Raw genomic sequence first — 19,057 nt, 5'->3', positions numbered from 1 at the left:
TGACTTTTTTTTTGTATTGGAATATGTGTGATATGTTAACTATTGGTAATATTGTTATATATTTGACGACCAGTTTTGGTGAGAATAGTAGAATAAGGTCAATGTGCCGGTTCGCCGACCATCGATGGTTCTCGGACATTTTCACTAAAAACTGTAATAATAGTATTTCTAGGCAGACGTTGTTATTTATAATAGAAATATTGATATATCCCACACTACTGTATGTAATTTGATGACCATTAACAATGTTGATAATGATTTACAAGCTAAAGAAATTTAGCCCATGCGCATGCACTTAAAACATCCTAAAAACTACTGAGAAGGTATTTATTTAGTCATTAATAAAAAACGTTTCTTTTAAGTTTCTCAACTGAATGTTATAATCGGAGCATCCAGATATGATTGAATTTCACAATAAATTAATATTTTAGTAATAATTCTATAGTTTTATTAAAATAGTAGATAATTGTATAACTAATAGACGAAAATAGGGTTTATGTGAGCCTACAGAAAAATGATTAACAATAATGTCTAGGGGAACCGCGTGGAGGTCGACCTGTTAGGTCGTAATAAAAACTAAAAATATATTTTTAGCAATAGGGCTGTTAAATCCTTATTATTAATATTCTTTTTCACTCCAGTATAAGAAAATTAGGAATATTTAAATGACATTAGGTCCTACTAATACTTATATATTATTGATTAAAAGTTACATTTGACATTGAACAATGTGGCAGATTGTTATGTATACCTAGTTATTACTATTTGACGTTAGGTTGATAAATATTTTGATGACGCGGTTGGGATCTTTAAAAAAAAACACGCAAATGACAACAACAAGATTGATATATTTTTATTATTTTCTAATCTACATAATATTTGCTAATTAGTGTTAGTAGTTCTAAAAATTATAATATAATATTTTAAAAATTTGATGCGATCGTATTGGTATTGGTTCTAAATATATTATTATTAAGATTCTTCTATCGAGTACTTTACAGAATTTTATTGATGAGTGTTATTGAGTTGTACTTTAATGAAACAGTAAAATATTTTCATACAAAACATTGTTTTATATTTAGAGTTGTTGTTATCCATGCACTTTCGTATTCAACAATATGGCAATGTAAAAACTGGCGAGAATGTCAGTTATCCATTAATAAGCTTCCGTCATTATTTTAAGGTATTATATTTATTTCATCTTTCATATTTTTCTCTATAAGTTATTGTAACAATGAGTTACTTATTTTTTTTTTTTTTATTAATACATATATATCAAAATACATTTATGTGTTTTGGTTGGGCTAATTTTTTATAATAATATTGACCTTAATGACATTACGCTTGTTGTGATATGTACGTTGTTTTTTTAGTTTCTTTTCTTTGGAAAATATGACAATACAAACAACACAAATAATTTCTAATTATAGGACAAACTCAATATTTTTTTCTTTTTCTTTCGGTTAATTATTAATAAGTATGATGCGTGCAATGTGATTTAATATCGAAACTACAGAAAAAACGTCAACAAATAACAGTAGCTATCTATCCGAGAGAGTTACGTACAAAATTATATAATCTTACGTATCACGTGGAAATAACGAATCCTCGTCACATTAACTGTGTGGACGTCATTTCTTAGTCATTGAGTTATCCCTCTCAGATGAGAGTTAGAGATCAGTCTCTTCGTCCATCTAAACTATGGCCAAACACAGTGTCTTGAGTCACTCTTGTTATTATTAAGTATTATCTTTACTTATCTTTTTCACAATATAAATAAATGTCAGTAAGTACTCGTAATAACAAATTATTGTACTTCGGACCCGTCCGTGGCACGCCTTGTGGTCACATTATTTTGTTGCATATTGCCTAGATAGTTATAATAACATTTATCATGTTATTATAAACATAATGTAAACTCATTACATTATGCTTTACATTTCTATGATTTTAACAATCTAGAATAAATAAGGTAATTTTGTACGTTTCATTTTATTGGTTACGAATGTAGTTTCGCGTACAATATCGATCGGGATATTTTTTTTAAGAATCCCTATGTACAAACATCGCCTAGCTACAATTTTATTATAATGTAGTTATAGATAAATTTATGGTTATACATTTATTTAGATGCAATATTATATATTGAGAACACTAAAGCTCTGAGGTCAAATCACGTGAGTCTAAGTTTATTTCAACGGAAGATAATGAAATGGTAAGCCCGCTAATTTTATCGGTATTCACTGGCGGGGCACTAATGAGTGATGATAGGTTTGGATGAAAGCAGGTCAGTTAGCCCATCCTGACGAATTCAACAAGATTTAAGCAACGATGGTTTCCAGGAGGAACCGCGTTGAGTTTGACCTGATTTATTTATTATACATTATTAACAATACCTTTCCTCTTGAGCCTAAGTTTTAGGTAAGTAAAGTACCTACAAACTGTCATTTGTAATCTAATCCGTAAATGCAAATTGAGAGCCAAGGTTACATCATTAGATTACAGAACAATGTCCGTGTCTTTTATTATTATTAAGTAAACTCTCATTTGTGATCTGTATAGGTATTGTGTGTATAGGTATATTGTCGACTTAGAATATCGGTGCAATTAATCTACCACAGAGCAGCTAATCACTATTTAATAAGAGTTCGCAGCGGCCTTTATCCACGGTACCTGGAAATTGAAATACATATTACTTTTTCGAATTAAAAACACATTGAAAATTATAAAAAAAGAATCATAAATTAATATTCGTAGTATTGTACCATTGTCTATATATGCTTCAATCTAAAATACAGATGCTGGCAGTTGCTATAAAAAGTCTAGCTATTTCGTAATATAAAATTTTCAAGTTTTACGAAAAACATGTACCATAAAACAAGTAACTATGTTTAATTACTTTTTTGTTCTACTAATATTTTAAATATTTTTTTTTCATAGCTGATTAATGCAAAATCTCTTTGATGCAATAAATCTGCAACTGCATTATAAACAACATCTAAAAAACATGTATTCATTTCTAAAGGATACATACGTATTATATGCATATAAGAGAAATAGCCATATTTACAATTACAATATTACAAATAGGGTTATTTCAAATAAAAACGTCGTTCCAACTATGTTCCAATTGTCACAGGCCTAGCATCTATTTAAATATGGAAAAATATTAATAATAAAAAAAGTGAATTTATTATTTCTTCGAAAAAAGATTATATAAATATAAAGACGCTAAAACAACACAACTTTTCGCAATAACTTATGATAAATTTTCCATACTGTTATATTATTTGATTAGGTATTATTATTTGTCTAATATTCATGATTATTTTTTTTAAGTTATTTAACGGCGTACTTTTTATAATAGCAATTTTATTATTACTTTTAAATCTCTAATATAATTATGAAATAACATATTGATTACCTACTTTATTAAACATTGCAAAGGTTTACATAATTGAGCCGTATTCTCGTTTGCTCCTTGTGTTATAAAAATAAGCCCAAAACTAAAAGTCGGGCCGGTTACCTTCTCTGTGGTTCTCCCTGGAAACCATCGTGCTAAATTCCAGGTGTATATATTGCGATGGGATAACTGACCTGCTTTCATGCTCATCTATCGTCCTCCACGGGTGCCTCGCCAGCATATTCGGATAATGCAGGCGGGGTTACTATTTCATTGTCATCCGTTATGACATGATCTTCATCCTATGCTCGAGTACCTAAGTAGAAAATTCGACTTATTTAAGAACTTTTTGGTTTGTTTAATGTTATTATAAATTAGATTAAATAAACAACATGAAGTGTCTCAGAAAAAAAGTCTACGACAGATTGACAATTAATAAGCTGCGATGGACTACAAAAAGTGACATTCATTAATATAAAACGTAGGTATATAATGATAACAAGTAATAATTACCCAATACTAAATAACAATAGGGCGATATAGAAAATAAAAGATATTTTAAAATTACATTTGCTTGTTTTATATTTAATTTAATGAATTATATTGATAATATGTTACCAAAATTTATTGAAAGATAGAAAAACCACTGGGAATGGAAAATAATTACTGTTGTTATTGTTCTACACTATCATATTTTGCATAATTACTTTCTGATATCATCGTTTTGTTTATTTTTGCGTCTTCATTATCTACCTACTAATTAACCCTTGGCAAGCTCCGGGTTCGGTAAGTAATAGTTGAAGGTTACCATTATAATCCATATTAAAGGATTGTTTTTAGGTACTTAATGTGTATAATAAAATAATACTTAATTATGTAATTATATTAAGACTTAATAATCTTATATGTTGATAAATTATTGTAATGTAAATATTATATTTTATAAATTGTTTTTATTATGGATAGATACAGTGAAAGCGTGATGCTATTTATGTATCCTACTTAATTAATAGTGTACTAATTAAAAAACAAAAGGTCAGGAACAAGCTTGTAGTACATTATTTATTTAACTACTATTACTAATTATTAAGTCTATGGGAACAGTGAGTCTACCATGAAATGAAATTCCGAAATTTCGGACTCAATTTCGTGTTTTTGTTTATACCAAAATCGGACCAATAAATGGAGTTTAACATTTCGTTCGTCATACATTCTATCATAAAAGTCCAAAGAAACAATATTTTAACATTTTTAATATTTCCAAACGGCTTGTATTATGTAATTTTAACAGTAAATTTGTGTTTCGTTTGGCTCTGAAATTTCGGAAAACATTTCATGGACTACCATGAAATGTTTTTCCGAAATTTCAGAAGCCAATATTTGTATGTTCCTCTGGCCAATATTTATATTTCGTAACTTTTTATTAAAAATAAAAGATTACGAAATTCTTACGAATAATTTAATTCTTCAATACAATTTCTCCCATATACTGAGTAATAAATTTAAAATATGGTAATTCTATTCACGCACACATGCATAAAAAAGTGAACTGTTTCTGGTGAAACATTTGTATGGAGACATTTAATCTATATTTTTTTTATGCAATTTAGAATGGCAAACAAGCTGACGGCCCACCTGATGTAAAGTGATAACCATCACATATAGACTTGTAGCACGGACATGACAGTAAACTGTTTCGCCCATGATACCCCCATGCGTTGCTATTCCTGATGACTAAGCTATTATGATTATTGTGTAAATTCATTGCCATATCCCACCCTCCAAACTGAAACACAGCCATGCAAACAAAACTGTTTCACGATGGAAACTCGAATGGGACGGAGGTACCCAAGTCAAGGAAAACCGATTTTTATAATAAATATAAAAAATCCGATTTTTTTTATATATATCCGATATATAGCAGATACATATCCCCGCTAAGAAAAGGAAGCGAATTTCATTCTGTAAGGAGAATACACGATTAAAAATGTGAAAGGAATTTGTAAAATAAAATAAGTATCAAATTATTATTACATTTATTATTTAAAAAAACTTTTAACAAGTAACAAAAGAATTACTTAGTGTTTATTTGAAAATATTTTTTTAATGAACAATTAAAAAAAAATAAGTACCTATTATTATAATAATATTATTTTTTTTATGAGGTTGCCATTTTGGGAAACAATCAAAATTATTCTGAATTGTAATTTTTCGCTACGTGTTGCTAGGGTAAACATTAATCTCCAAAATTTTTAGTTCAGAACAAACAGACAGGAAAAAATCAATTGATATTTATCAAGATAAAAATCAATTGATATATATACAAGTCGAAATTTAGCTGTAATCATTTAGTAATTTGACTAAGACTACTACACTGTACGTATTGAAAATTGTTTAACAAATCATGTTATGTTGGTGCAATAAAGTGTTAAATAAATAAAAAAATAAATAAATAAGACGGCATCTATAAGAAACTACGTATCTCTGGCGCAGGTTATATAATATTTCATAGGTAGGGGAAAGGGGGCATGACGGGGTACTTAAGGTTTGAAGTCTAATAAAATTAAGTATGTTCTTCTTTTCTAGTTTTTTTTTTAATTTTATTAATATTAATTGCCCCTAGGTAGGGTAAGATGAAGTACCTCTGAGGCAAGATGGAGTAATAAGATGAATGGGGTGATGGGTACATCGCAGCTGTGCTGGTGAGCTGTCAATTTATGGTTACTGAGAAACTTCACACGTAAATGTCGTTTCCTCATCCTCACGAATTTTAACCAATTATTAAAAAATAATGCCGTAATATGAAAATAAACAAGTCCTCACCTGTTGGCGTGATTGTTAACGCATATGAATAACTATACATACGTATATTGTGCTGGTGCTATTTAGCAACAAACACGTATCAGACAAAACACAAAAATTAATAAGAATATGACAAAACTCAGTTTTTTTTTTTCAATTATATAATGAATGACGCAGTGTCGCTAGCCGGTCACTGCGCAAACTGATTGGAATTATGGCGGTGCATCATCACACGCTAGCAGGATTCTGATTGATCAGTTGTCTCAACGTATAAAGCCGCTACCTCGTCTTGATCCCAACCTCGTCTTGTTCCCCTTTCCCCTATTATCTAATCTATGATCACTGGTTAATACGGTAACCATACATATGAGACATTTATTAGGTAAACTTATTTGACACATTTTATTTAATTTGTGCGTTGACAGACTTAGAAAATAAAGCGATGCATACTTACATAGATTAAGCATAGTGTCTTGACGGTTAGGTATGAGAAATATGTCAGAATAAAAATGTCACTGTGTCTAGTTTAAAGTTTTATAAGGCAACTTTGGATATCGGGCATTTATTTTATGATATGCGGAGTTCGGTTTCAACACAAGTATAAGTCTTTATTTATAAAGTTTAAATTTGGATTTTTATAGAATTTTTGCTAAAAAGATATTACAGAGAACTAGTACCTACTCCCGACAAAATATAAGTATCTTAGCGTCATAATATTAAGATAAATATCCTGGATAATATTCTTATGGTGTAGGCATGGTATGTAATAATATATAGTTTATAAAGATTACAGTCCATACGAATTATATGAAATAATAATTTTTATTTCTAGGTATATATGAAGTCAGTACAAGCATGGCGGCATTTAATGTAGTCAACGTCGTATTAGGATGTGTCATGGCACTTCTTATCATACTATTCACAATCAGCTCTATCGCCAGATATCACATAAAGGTAAGTCTAAAGGACAAATGTATTTATTTCAAGTTTCTCAATAGTTTTGTAAAGTGAGGTTTGTATAACTTATAAAAGTCTTATAAAATGTCAAATGTCTTATAAACCTACTTTAGCTGTTGAACTTGTTTTGTCTCTTTCTTTCGTGCTAAGTGCTTGGTTTGAAATAGAGACTGTAATAGTTAATTTAGATTTATAGGAGGTTTTAGTTTTTATGAATAAAGAGGTTAAGTTTTTACAGAGGTGTTACAGAATAGTTGAATAGCATAGTTCTCTTTATTATGTTGATCAATACGAAAAGGGCTTGCGTAGGCAAATTTTGTTTACTTACATTTCATATAATTTCATAATTATTTAATATAAGATTTTTCACTGGAACTAGATAATATAACAGTTGCTTCAATTTATAATTGTGACCCAAACACGTAATTCATTAATGAAAAATAAATCTCTGTCTTTAAATATAATCACTCAGAATATAAAAATAACGGTAATTATTTTTATAATAATACTTTTATTACTTATCAAGTTAGGTTCAGAGGTTGATGGATATGTTGATGTTTCATGGACCTCATAGTCATCATGTTATATATATATATATATATATATATATATATATATATATATATATATATATATATATATATATATATATATATATATATATATATTGTATTATATAATAATAAGATATATTTAATTTGGTTGACGTTATGAATATATATTATAATACTGAAATGAACGGATAATAGAGCTGGTTGATAATATAGCTACTGTTACTGTACAGTAGATAATAGGACAGTCAACAAAATATTTGTTTTTGGATAGTTTTTTAACATTTTTTTTTCAAACATTAGACACAATTGCTAGAATTTGTGCTATTACCACCTATTACGTTGTATTCCCAAGGTGAATTAGAAGGCATAGGTAATACCTTCTAATTAATGCATGAAATCATTAATTAACTACTTTTTATTTGTTTTAGTTCACACTGTTCGTGGTTTTGTCACTGATATTTGCAACTCTTCCAATTCCTTTGATGCTTTTAAGACCGTTTGATCCAAAGAACGCTTTGTAAGTACCTAAAACTATTTATTTATTTAGTAACTATAGTTTTTATTTTTTTAAAGTTCCAAATAATGAATTTTAAAAATATTGTGTGTTTAGATTATAAATCTAAGGTCGTTTGTATTTGTGTATGTGTGTGTAAAGAGCGTTATATGTGCTAGAAGCTTTTTGTCGCTTCTGGATTTAAATCTGAATTGGAGCACGACAGTGGTGTGTTGGTTTATTTTATGTTTAAATAAACCGCAAGACAGTGAATTATTTGCTCGGTAATTTACGTATTATCTCAATTGTCCATCAAAGATCACAAATACCAAATCAATTCATGGCCAGATTATAGCTCATAACACTCTACGATGATTTACGAAGAAGGTGCACTATACTTTGAAAGTCACGCACCTTTTTATATGAAACAGTAGGACTGTTTAACAAGGTATGTAGGCGCAAGAGTTTTTGCGACATACCTCGGATACATACATCATACAAAAATGCCATGATTTGTGATTGTCACAATTATAGAAAGTTTATATAAAATTATATAAGTTATGTCTGTATATTTGTGTGAATCTGAAGTTATGCTTAGTGCGGGAAGAAGCGCGCACTTCGGTATATTGTAGAATGTGGATTGAAAGTGTGACTTTCAAAAAGCGTAGTATATATTGAAAATAATTAATCGAATTTTTGGAAAATAACAAAGATGTACTTCAGTTAATGCAATCTTTATTATTATTATATCAATATATAAATTAATTAATTATGTACATACTTAATCATAATAAAATTATCGATACGGATCTCAGTATAATTTTTTTTATAATTTATGTGTATTTTAATGAACAGTTTCTCTTGTTTTAATATGCCTTTTGACATTTGTCTTACTTGTCTTAAAGATAATAAAACTTATAAAAACTTATTATAGTTTATTATAAAAATATCCTATATTTATCGTGTGATTCACGTGATTTTATTATTAGATATTAAATTATATACTTCATATGCGACAATTTAATTAGTAATAGTATGATAAACATTCGTGCAACATGTTGCCAGATAATAAATAGATAATGATTGGACCTTGAATATGACTAATTAACATCTAGAGTACTTGAGAAATGTTATTTTATGCAGTAGCATTATTATATATATATATATATAAGTTTAAGGCATACTCGGATAACATATAAAATATAATAATTAACATATGTAGAAAATGTATATAAAGTAAAATAAAATAATATAGTATAACACAGTTATTAGACAAAAATAAAAGAACATTATTTAATATTTTTGTCTCGGTGCACGAATAACCAGTACTTTTGAATGGCGATTGTTCAGACACTGGGACAGTGTGCTGAGGATCTTATTCTTCGAATTCTGAATATAGTCTAGAAATTCGCTACACAATATCTTATTATAGCGAAGTAATCATTCACCCTGGATATATATATGTATGTATGCATGTATACTCATGATTATTATTAAATTTTGCCCTAAAACATTAATTCATAGAATAATTTGCACAGCATTAATTAAATTAATCAGTCACATATTACAAATCGTTGATGGTTATAATATAATATACAGACATATTAGAATTCATTTTTAATTCAAGATTACTTACAGTGATTTAAAGTATAAAAACTGTCAGCCAAATTTACCAACTATTATAGATTATATATTAGTTATATTAGATTGTATATTAGATTATACCTTGTTTTCGTGGAAATTTTTGAAATTTCCTTTATAATTTTCTCCTACATTTTATAAGTAATCCTTGTATAAATTTAAGTAATATTGAACGTCAATAAGAAAAATATTTGCTTAAATAAAAGACTGCATGAAACTTTAAGAATTACGTCGCTTATCACCGCCTTTTAAGATTTTGTGTTAAATCATTGTGTTTTACATTAAAGTCTATCTTTAAATCTATTCAGTTAAGTTAGAATTGTGTGCCGAGCGTACTATATATAAATAAATAACAAAGCATTAGGTGTTATTTACGAGAAATGGGCCATAATGACAATAATTTGTGAATAAGTATACGATTGTCGTTTCTTATGAGTATTATTATGGGATAATGACACGACGATGTTAGAAGTAAAGGATATTTATATAGGTACAATTGACGACAATAAATGATAAATGAAAATGGTTTTATGTAGTAAATAATTAAACTAGCACGTGTAGTGACACAAATTAACGGTTATATCTTATTTAGCAAAGTAACTGCACCGCACGCATTAATATAAATGTTTGCTTATTAAATAAATTATTATTGAATAGATTTTGAAATAATATTGGAGTAAATGATAATAATGAAAAATGACACTATGACAGTGATAATAGATCGTCGTGATTAGGAGATTTTACAAAAAAAAAAAGAACTGGAAGTCTGAAGAAAACATTGTTTTATATATATCTTTTTCTTGAAAAAATTTTGTTACCCCATCAATGATTTTTGTTCAAATGATTAAAATAAATATTCTAATGATAAATAAAATGATATATTATAATAACTTGACATTGTCAATTGTAGATAAATATTTATTGTTCTTTATTATGTCTAATATTCAATTTTATTTAATACTTTTTCATAAAATCATGCACAATTTCTGATACAATGTACATTATTATTTTTATAATAAATGACTAACCACTATTTTTTTTATTGAAATAATTTAAAAAAATTGTGTAATGGTATACATATAAAGATTATAATTATTTTATATCTTATGATAAAATAGAGTATATAAAAAGTAGGTATAAAATAAACAACTTTATTTAATATACTTGCATTGTTAAAACAAATATCTATCTATATACATATATATACAAACCATTGAATGTCAGTCGTCTTTATTCTCTAGTTACATTTGAACTTTGTACCTACGTAGATATTAGGTAAGTGCAATGTATCTGGCTATTCGACATATAAGTCTGACCATTTTATTGACTGGCCATTTGGTCTATTCCGCAATATTATAAACATCGTGCAAAACCGACCTTGGTACTGTCCTTCACTAAAGTCATCACTACAAATAAATAACCAACAGGCGAGTGCGATGATAAACCCACGTGCTTGCCATTTTAATGTATATTTTCAATGTTATCCTTGTTTTCGTCACATGAGTTCACCGATATCGAATATTGAAATAGTGGTATTAGTATTTTAAAGCGTTTTCCGAAAGATTTTCTTTGACTATGTTACGATGCGATTAAAATATCAATTCTGAACCAATTTTTACCATTCTAAATCCAAATACCTATATAAATAAGTAATAACAAACCGACTTCAAAAATGAGAAGATTTTTATTTTTGCTATTGAATTATTCATCGGTGTATATGTGTGTTCAGGATTGACGTAACTTTTTTTATGTAAAACAAAATGTACTTGTTACCTTAATAATTTTCGCCACTTTCCACCATTCAAGGTTGTTTAATAACATGCTCCTCTCAATGGATCGTGATTTTTTACCAATTTTACTTAATTCAACCGATCACATCTAGTTTAATACGACTGTGTATATTAATTGTCAACTACATAACCTACGAAATTAATTTAGAAAACCTGTTATTGGTCATACTACTTTGTTATAAAATGTTTGTTAATTTTATTTGTAAACCGCTGTTGGTTTTTTAAAATAAATAAATAAATTATAGCTGATATTAGTGTGTATATATGGTATATATATTAATCCATCAAATTATATATAATACATATATATAATAAATAACTCAATTTTTTGTCAATTTAGCGCCAATCAGCGAAAGTGTTAAACAGTGAAAAGAAACTTTGGAGAAATTTTCAATGCTTCAAAATAGTGTATAATATTATTCTAATGGAGATAGGTATAATAGTACTATTGATGATATCATATTGCGGATGACTCGAGGTATGAATTAGTTAGTGGTTAAGTATATTTATTTTAGTTGCGTCATGGTAAACATGCCATAGATCTTCTATACGATGAGTATGGACCATAGTCATAGGGCATAATCTCATAATCCCGTGATTGTCTATAATCGACAATTATCAGTTATGCCATTCTATCGACAGCTATCGCGTCCTGAAATTACCTACTTTTTTATTGTATTTTAGTATTTATGTAAGTAATAATAAGGTATTTTATTTATGTCAACGTGACGTATTTTTACAATTAATTTTTCATTTCAATTAATATAACATTTGGTGTAATTATAATAAAAAAAAATATACTATTGTTAAATTGAAACAAGTCCTGATTGTTTGAATTTGCTAAATCGGAACTTCTATACTTAGTTCTGTTTCTGATCTCGTAAGTTAGTGCCAAAAATAAAACACGTAATGCAAATCGTACATTGGAAGAGGTAGTTAAAATATACCTGTGGGAATTTAACATGTTTCAGTTAATTTTCAGTTAACGGTGGGAATGATATCACCTACGTTGATTGGTCGTTTTGTATTGCGTTGTTTAGTTTTGTTTCTGTGATGTTATGGTACAATAATTTTGACCAAATTGAACCAATTTTGATAGTATAGTTTATTCCTCTGTTAGTCCCGCATTAATTTTGTGATGCTTTTTTTATTCCTTTTTAAGTACACACAATTCTGAGATTTAAATTCAAATTTAGATATTATTATTATTATTTTATATTTCATGTGTTTATAGAACAGTTTGTTGTACATTAATGAATGAAGGAATAAAAAAATATTTATGCCTAGCTAGGATAGAATAGCTTGTTAAATCGATTTCAAGGTCCTCCAATTTAATCCTCTACAGGCACAACAAATTCATATTTAATGACTTTACAGAGTATCAGATAACAATTGGTGTATGTAATTTTCCATCAAGGACGATTCTTGTTAGCTTTTCTATGTAAAAATAACATATGTACAGGAAACGTTTGCAGGTGTCCATCGTTTTATTTGACGACCTTGGTCATATGACGAGTAAACACACCGACTTACCTTCCGATAGTTGCAATATTCCCTTGTCGGTTGAACCCATACTAATTTTATTACGATTGTAGGCTCAGTTTTTTGCGTCTGAAATAAAGTCTTTAGAGATATCTTGACCCCTTTTCAAAGATTTTGAAAAATGAAAATAGTATGTTTAATACTAAAATAAATAAATAAAATATATACAAAAATATTTTTATGTTAATCTATTTTTTTTTTGCAGACTATTATTAGATTTCATTTCATAACTCCAGTTAGTCCAATTTATACCTACTTATTAGAAGTGTCAACATTGCCAGAATGTATGAATATGTGAATAATCTAAATTGTTACATACATTAAGGTGACCAACTATACTCATTTACTGAGTAAAAAAGAGTACTCTATAACTCTTTTTTCACAAATCGTACTCTTTTCAAATTCTGTACTCTGAAAGTACTCATTTGTATAATTTTATACTCATTTGTATTTGTAAAACATTTTTTTAGATTATTTTACTTCAATTTTATTAATTAAATATTTAAAATTATTTTGACAGTAATTTGAATTTCATTAGAATTTCAGTAGAACATATCCCACATGAAAATTTAAAAGTTTTAATAGAAATTTCCTTATGTTGTCCAGGCACTAATGCTGCTGTTGAAAGGATATTTTTACTAGGAAATGATTATGGGAGCAGTAAGAAGTCGCAACTTTCTGTAAAAACATTATCTGCCGTCTTAACAGTTAAATTTAATATGCAAAATGAAAGTTTTCGGATGTGGCTACATTATTAGACGAACATCCTCATTTATCAAACAAATCCACTCCGAAGAAAAATATGTTATTTAAAAAAAATAAAGTTTTTATTGTTTTTTCTTCTATTTTTCACCTATGAAATACTTGAAAAGTGTACTCTTTTTGAAAAGTAGTTGGTCATCTTAATACATGTACATTTTAAAATAATAATTTTAATAACAATTTACAATTGCTGAACTGCAAAGTGTTTAAGCATAAAAATATTATTAAAATATAACAATCGTATTCTATAGCCTGTATATAAATCAGTATATATACCTAGTATACTGATTAGATAGTACAACCAAGCATATTGATTCGTAATTAAAAATCACTAAGGAATAAATGTTTATTGATCAATTTATAAATGAATATAATACATTTTGTTCGTCAGAATACCAGCCGCTCTGCTCAGGTTGACTGCTAGAATACTTGGTATCCGGTTTACAGTTCGAGGACTGGAGAACGTGGATAACTCCCGGGGAGCTGTTATTTTATTGAACCATCAAAGTGGAATTGACCTTTATGGTAAGCTATAAACTTATCAAACGTTTATAATAGTTATCTATCTATCTATTTACTTACTGAGTTTAAGTGGACATGATGAAACACGAGATGATATTTATCAATATATTTTTGTCGATGTTTACTTGTCCAAGAATTATATGGTATCTATTTTTTTATATAAATATTTACCTTCTTATTCATAAGAACGTCAAATCTCTCATACATCTGTTTTACCTATTGAACTTAGTCAAAAGAAAGAGACAAAATATTTCAATAGTTAAAATAGGTATATGACAGGTTGGATGTTTATATGAATAAGGGGTTATTCTTTTGGTCGCTTTTTGTGGATGTGTTTTTGTGTGTGATTTTTGTCTATTTTTGTAACACATAGTACTCCTATTCTTAATTAATTAACCATAACTTAATTTCGGCACAACACAGAAATGATTATAAAGATATACATAACAAGGAGTAGGTATTAAGATAATTTGTAATCGCATAAAAACAATATTATATCTGTGTATATATAATATATGGCTATATCCTATTTAAGCTAGAGAAATACCTATTTATCCGTCCGCTTATTATATATAAATACATATATACATATATATTTATTTCAATTAACTCACGTTTTTTTGTTTATTTTATAATTTTATCTGTAGGTATAATTTTCAATTAGTCTATAGACATGATATTTAATTTATATATATGTATATAATATAATAAAAATTGCATTTAAAGTATTAAAAGAGAATACCTATATACAGTATTTTACAAATTAACATTTATTTGCTTACAGACGGATATCCGTCCGATTAATGTAAAGGAGAAATGGTGTAAATTTAAAATTAGAACGGAGTAATCGCTAATTCTTACTACAATTATATAAATGTGAAAGTAGGATTTTTTTTCGTTTATTTTGGGTTTATCGTCGTAGAATTTAACAATACAAGACACACAGCCAGATAAAGAAATAAACAACTTTTTATCACAGTTAGGTGGCTAAAGACGTGGGTAAAAATTACGTAGTAGATATTCTTTCTTTTGTATAGATCTATATGCGTTTCTTATCGATAATATGGTGTTCTTTGGATCCTTTTAAGAGTCTTTCCAATTTAGTCAATGCTTAATTTGAGTATAATATTGATTAATCTTTCAGTGCTAGCGCAATTATGGCCTCTAATGGCGAGATGCACAGTGGTGTCGAAAAAATCACTGCAGTACTTGGTGCCATTCGGGACAGCGGCATGGCTTTGGGGCACAGTGTTTATTGACCGTGGCGCGCTGTCCGCTCGCGAAGCACTCAACAAACAATCCGAGGCTGTCAGAGATCACAAGGTAATTGCACAGAAATTGCTACCATTATACTTGGCTTTCTACGAGTACATAGTGCGCTGTGACCTAAAGGTGAAGATACCAACTGGTAAAAGCAAAATGTCATGCCATGGCTATAGCTGGGGGAGGGGGGAGGGGGTATTGAGGGACAATACCCTATCTTAGAATAAAAGCGCCAAGAAAATTAGACTGATACGCTATTTTGAAGTCACTTAATTGTGGGTTCTGCCCTACTAAAAAGTTCTTTTTTCCTACATTAAACGTGGTAACTACGACTTAGACCAGAGAACTACATCGATTTTGCTTAAATTCAAATATTTGTATCGATTAACATTTTATTTATAGTAATCATTTATATTGGATATACTCATGTTTTATTTAGTATTTAAATTTAGATAAGTATGACACCAAACACAGATTACCTGTAATTTAGGCTCCGCTTTATGAATATAGTTAATAGTCCACGTTTGGAGACTACGTAGCCCATAAATAGTGTAGAGTACAGTGATAGTGATTTATATCGTTTCTAGAGTAATTACAGTGTCTATAGAGCTTATAGTGATAGTATCTTCATAATAGGACAGTCATAGTGTTTACAGTAATCGTACTTCTGTAAAAGAACATTTTTATATATAATAATGTAATAATTCGTATAGTATGTGTGTGTTTGTGTATAGTTCGCCTTAGTACTAGCTATAGTATTATGTTAATATGTTAGTTCATAGTCATAGTGTGTTTATCGTTTGGAATGTTATGTTATAAGACAGAGTTGAATATTTAGTTCTAGATAGGTAACAGACAGTAATGTAATAAGTATGAATAATTAAAACAAAAAAAAATCGTCTTCAATTGTGATAAAACTAGTTACTTTGATCAAAGAATTAAACTACTAAACCGATTTTGATAAAATTACCTTGATATTACCGGGATACCTTGGCAACATCATGGTGATGTTTGTACTTGTAGTCAGAAAGGTAGGTTAGGTTAGGTTTGGTGAAAGCCTGTAAAATGATCTTTTTTTTTAATAAAATCCTTACCATATTACCAATTAAAGTTGGTAAATACTAAGATTTACTAGTGAAACCTAGAAATGGTTTCCTATGGAGACCATTGTGTTGAATTCCAGGTGTATTCGTCACGATGGGTTAACTGACCTGCCTTTAATTCTCGGCTATTATCCCTCACTGGTGCCACGCCAGCGTACACCGTTAGCGCAGACGGGGTCACAATTCTATTCTCATTCGTTAAAAAAAGCCGTCTCAATGTAACAAAGCTGTTCCGGAGCTTAATGTGAACGAAAATGGCACCTCAAAATCGATCCCATTGTGCGTGACACGGGATTTTTATATATTATGATTTATAAACCTACTTTCTCTTAATTTTAAAGTTTCTTTTCTAAAAGTCGCATTTTGAATATATCTTTTCTACACTAAGTAAGATTAAATAAACATCACCGGCTAAAACCAATTACCAACTCTAGCTGTGAAAGGCAAGTGAAAGTGTAAACACGTAACATATTCAGAAATAGATGAGATAGACACCGCAAGTAGATACCTCAGTCTACATTTGCACCCTTCTTAATAAATCATCGAATGTTATTATAAACTGTAAAAAGATTTTATGCATGTCATGGAAGTCATTGACAGCTATCATACAATGTTTTAGAATTAGTACAAAGAATTAATATGGTTGTCACTGCAATCATTGTTTATTTGTATCTATGAACTTGTATTGAATAAATAAAAAAACTGAAATATCATGTAATTTCAATATTAAATTGTGTCGGTGTTTAAAATATAGTTACACTCATTTATTTTTTTTTCCCTGGCAAATGAAACACGAAACGCGATAAGAAATGATTAATTAATAATAATAATAATAACCCCCCCAAGGGATTGAACCTTGACGTGGTGGGGGGGCTTAAGGGAAGCAGGTACAAGTGCTTGGTCAGGACATCTCGACCACATACCCCAATAGGGAAGTACTTATTGACAGAGTCAATAACAACAGGACTATACCCTTCCTACTAATCATCCCAAACACAAAAACCCTTATGGAGCAAAGTGAAAGAAGATATAATTTACGGTCGCTGCCCGGGGGTCGCCGGGGCGCACCTGGAGCCGGTGCTGGGTGCTCCAGTCTACGAACCACCGGTGATGAGACGCTGAACAGGCGGGCTCTCGTCACACAAGATGCTACAGCCGGTCGTTGGGAGTTGAGCAAGCGGGCTCACGACGTTGAAGCTACAGCTGAATCTATAGGCGATGATACCATCTCACTTTTTTCATCTATCCCTTCAACTCGCCCCTCATACATGACACGAAGAACATCTACTGTTTCTTCTTCTAGTACGCTAGATGGTGTTGTGCGAGATGTCATTACAGACTATGAGCTTGCACCCACCTCTGGTCTTAACCGAACGCGCAGGCGATGGACACCTGAAATGAATATTTTTATACTGCGCACTTATCTACAACTAACAACATTACACACCGACACCAAGAATTATCTTGAATCTTTACACTTAAAATTCATAGAAATGTTTCCAAATATGAATGTCAGCCGTCAAAGAGTAGGAGACCAACGTAGAGCAATAGTACGCAATAAATTGTTACCTCAAGAAACAATAAACCAAATTTATGACGATGTAAGAAAAGAATTATCTCACCCTCATCATATTCATCAAAACCGCGAATCTGTAAGAAATATACAAAAAGATACTTCTGAATCACACAACCCACAAACTCAAATTCGTATGAAATGGACAAATGAACAAAATGAGAGCTTAATACGATCCTATTATAGGATAACACAATTGGAAACAAACAAAACAGCTTACCGGAAATCATTACATGAAGCTTTTATTAGAGATTTTCCCACATGTGCTCAATTAAGTGAACAGAGAGTTGCTGACCAAAGACGAGCAATTATACATAATAAGTATATTTCTGACAATAGATTAAATGAAATAAAACAACAAATAGCACAAGAATTGTCAACTAATCTTAATAACTTAAATAATGGTACAAATGAAGCCAACACCGTAAATGAGCCCAACACTGCTAATACTGACAATGAAAATCTAAATAATATAGAATTCAACCTTCTAGAACAAGATCCACTGGCTTCACAGCAAATAGAAAGAGATCCAATAATAGACGAAACTTATCGAAAGGCATTTCAATATTTCAAAGATATAGAGCCTACAAGCAGAAATCACATTCCTAAACAAAAACAATCTAAAAAACTGGCTAAAATAGTACATTATCTA

At 29.4% G+C, this 19,057-nt stretch overlaps 1 protein-coding gene and 1 long non-coding RNA gene across 4 annotated transcripts in view; one reads left to right on the top strand and one right to left on the bottom strand.

Moving 5' to 3' along the window:
• Nucleotides 1–19,057, top strand: part of LOC113522992 (1-acyl-sn-glycerol-3-phosphate acyltransferase alpha) — a 33,511-nt gene that overhangs the window by 807 nt on the left and 13,647 nt on the right. For 2 of the 3 annotated variants that reach the window (XM_052897783.1, XM_026908850.3), the window contains exons 2-5: nucleotides 7,038–7,159; nucleotides 8,145–8,233; nucleotides 14,336–14,469; nucleotides 15,611–15,789. In XM_052897783.1, coding sequence (XP_052753743.1) covers nucleotides 7,061–7,159; nucleotides 8,145–8,233; nucleotides 14,336–14,469; nucleotides 15,611–15,789 — 501 coding nt within the window. In that variant the 5' untranslated portion in view covers nucleotides 7,038–7,060. Of the gene's footprint in view, nucleotides 1–6,026; nucleotides 6,106–7,037; nucleotides 7,160–8,144; nucleotides 8,234–14,335; nucleotides 14,470–15,610; nucleotides 15,790–19,057 lie in introns of all 3 variants that reach the window. The other variant, XM_026908852.3, reaches the window with a different exon arrangement.
• Nucleotides 900–6,392, bottom strand: LOC128201284 (uncharacterized). The gene is made up of 3 exons (XR_008253153.1): nucleotides 6,227–6,392; nucleotides 3,598–3,719; nucleotides 900–2,673 (listed from the first exon to the last, which is right to left on the bottom strand). It is a non-coding gene; the product is annotated as an uncharacterized LOC128201284 (long non-coding RNA).

The sequence above is a fragment of the Galleria mellonella genome, unplaced genomic scaffold, assembly GCF_026898425.1.
Source record: "Galleria mellonella isolate WM207_F2 unplaced genomic scaffold, CSIRO_AGI_GalMel_v1 utg38, whole genome shotgun sequence".
Taxonomy (NCBI): Eukaryota; Metazoa; Arthropoda; class Insecta; order Lepidoptera; family Pyralidae; genus Galleria; species Galleria mellonella.
This window is presented reverse-complemented; position numbering and strand designations above follow the sequence as displayed.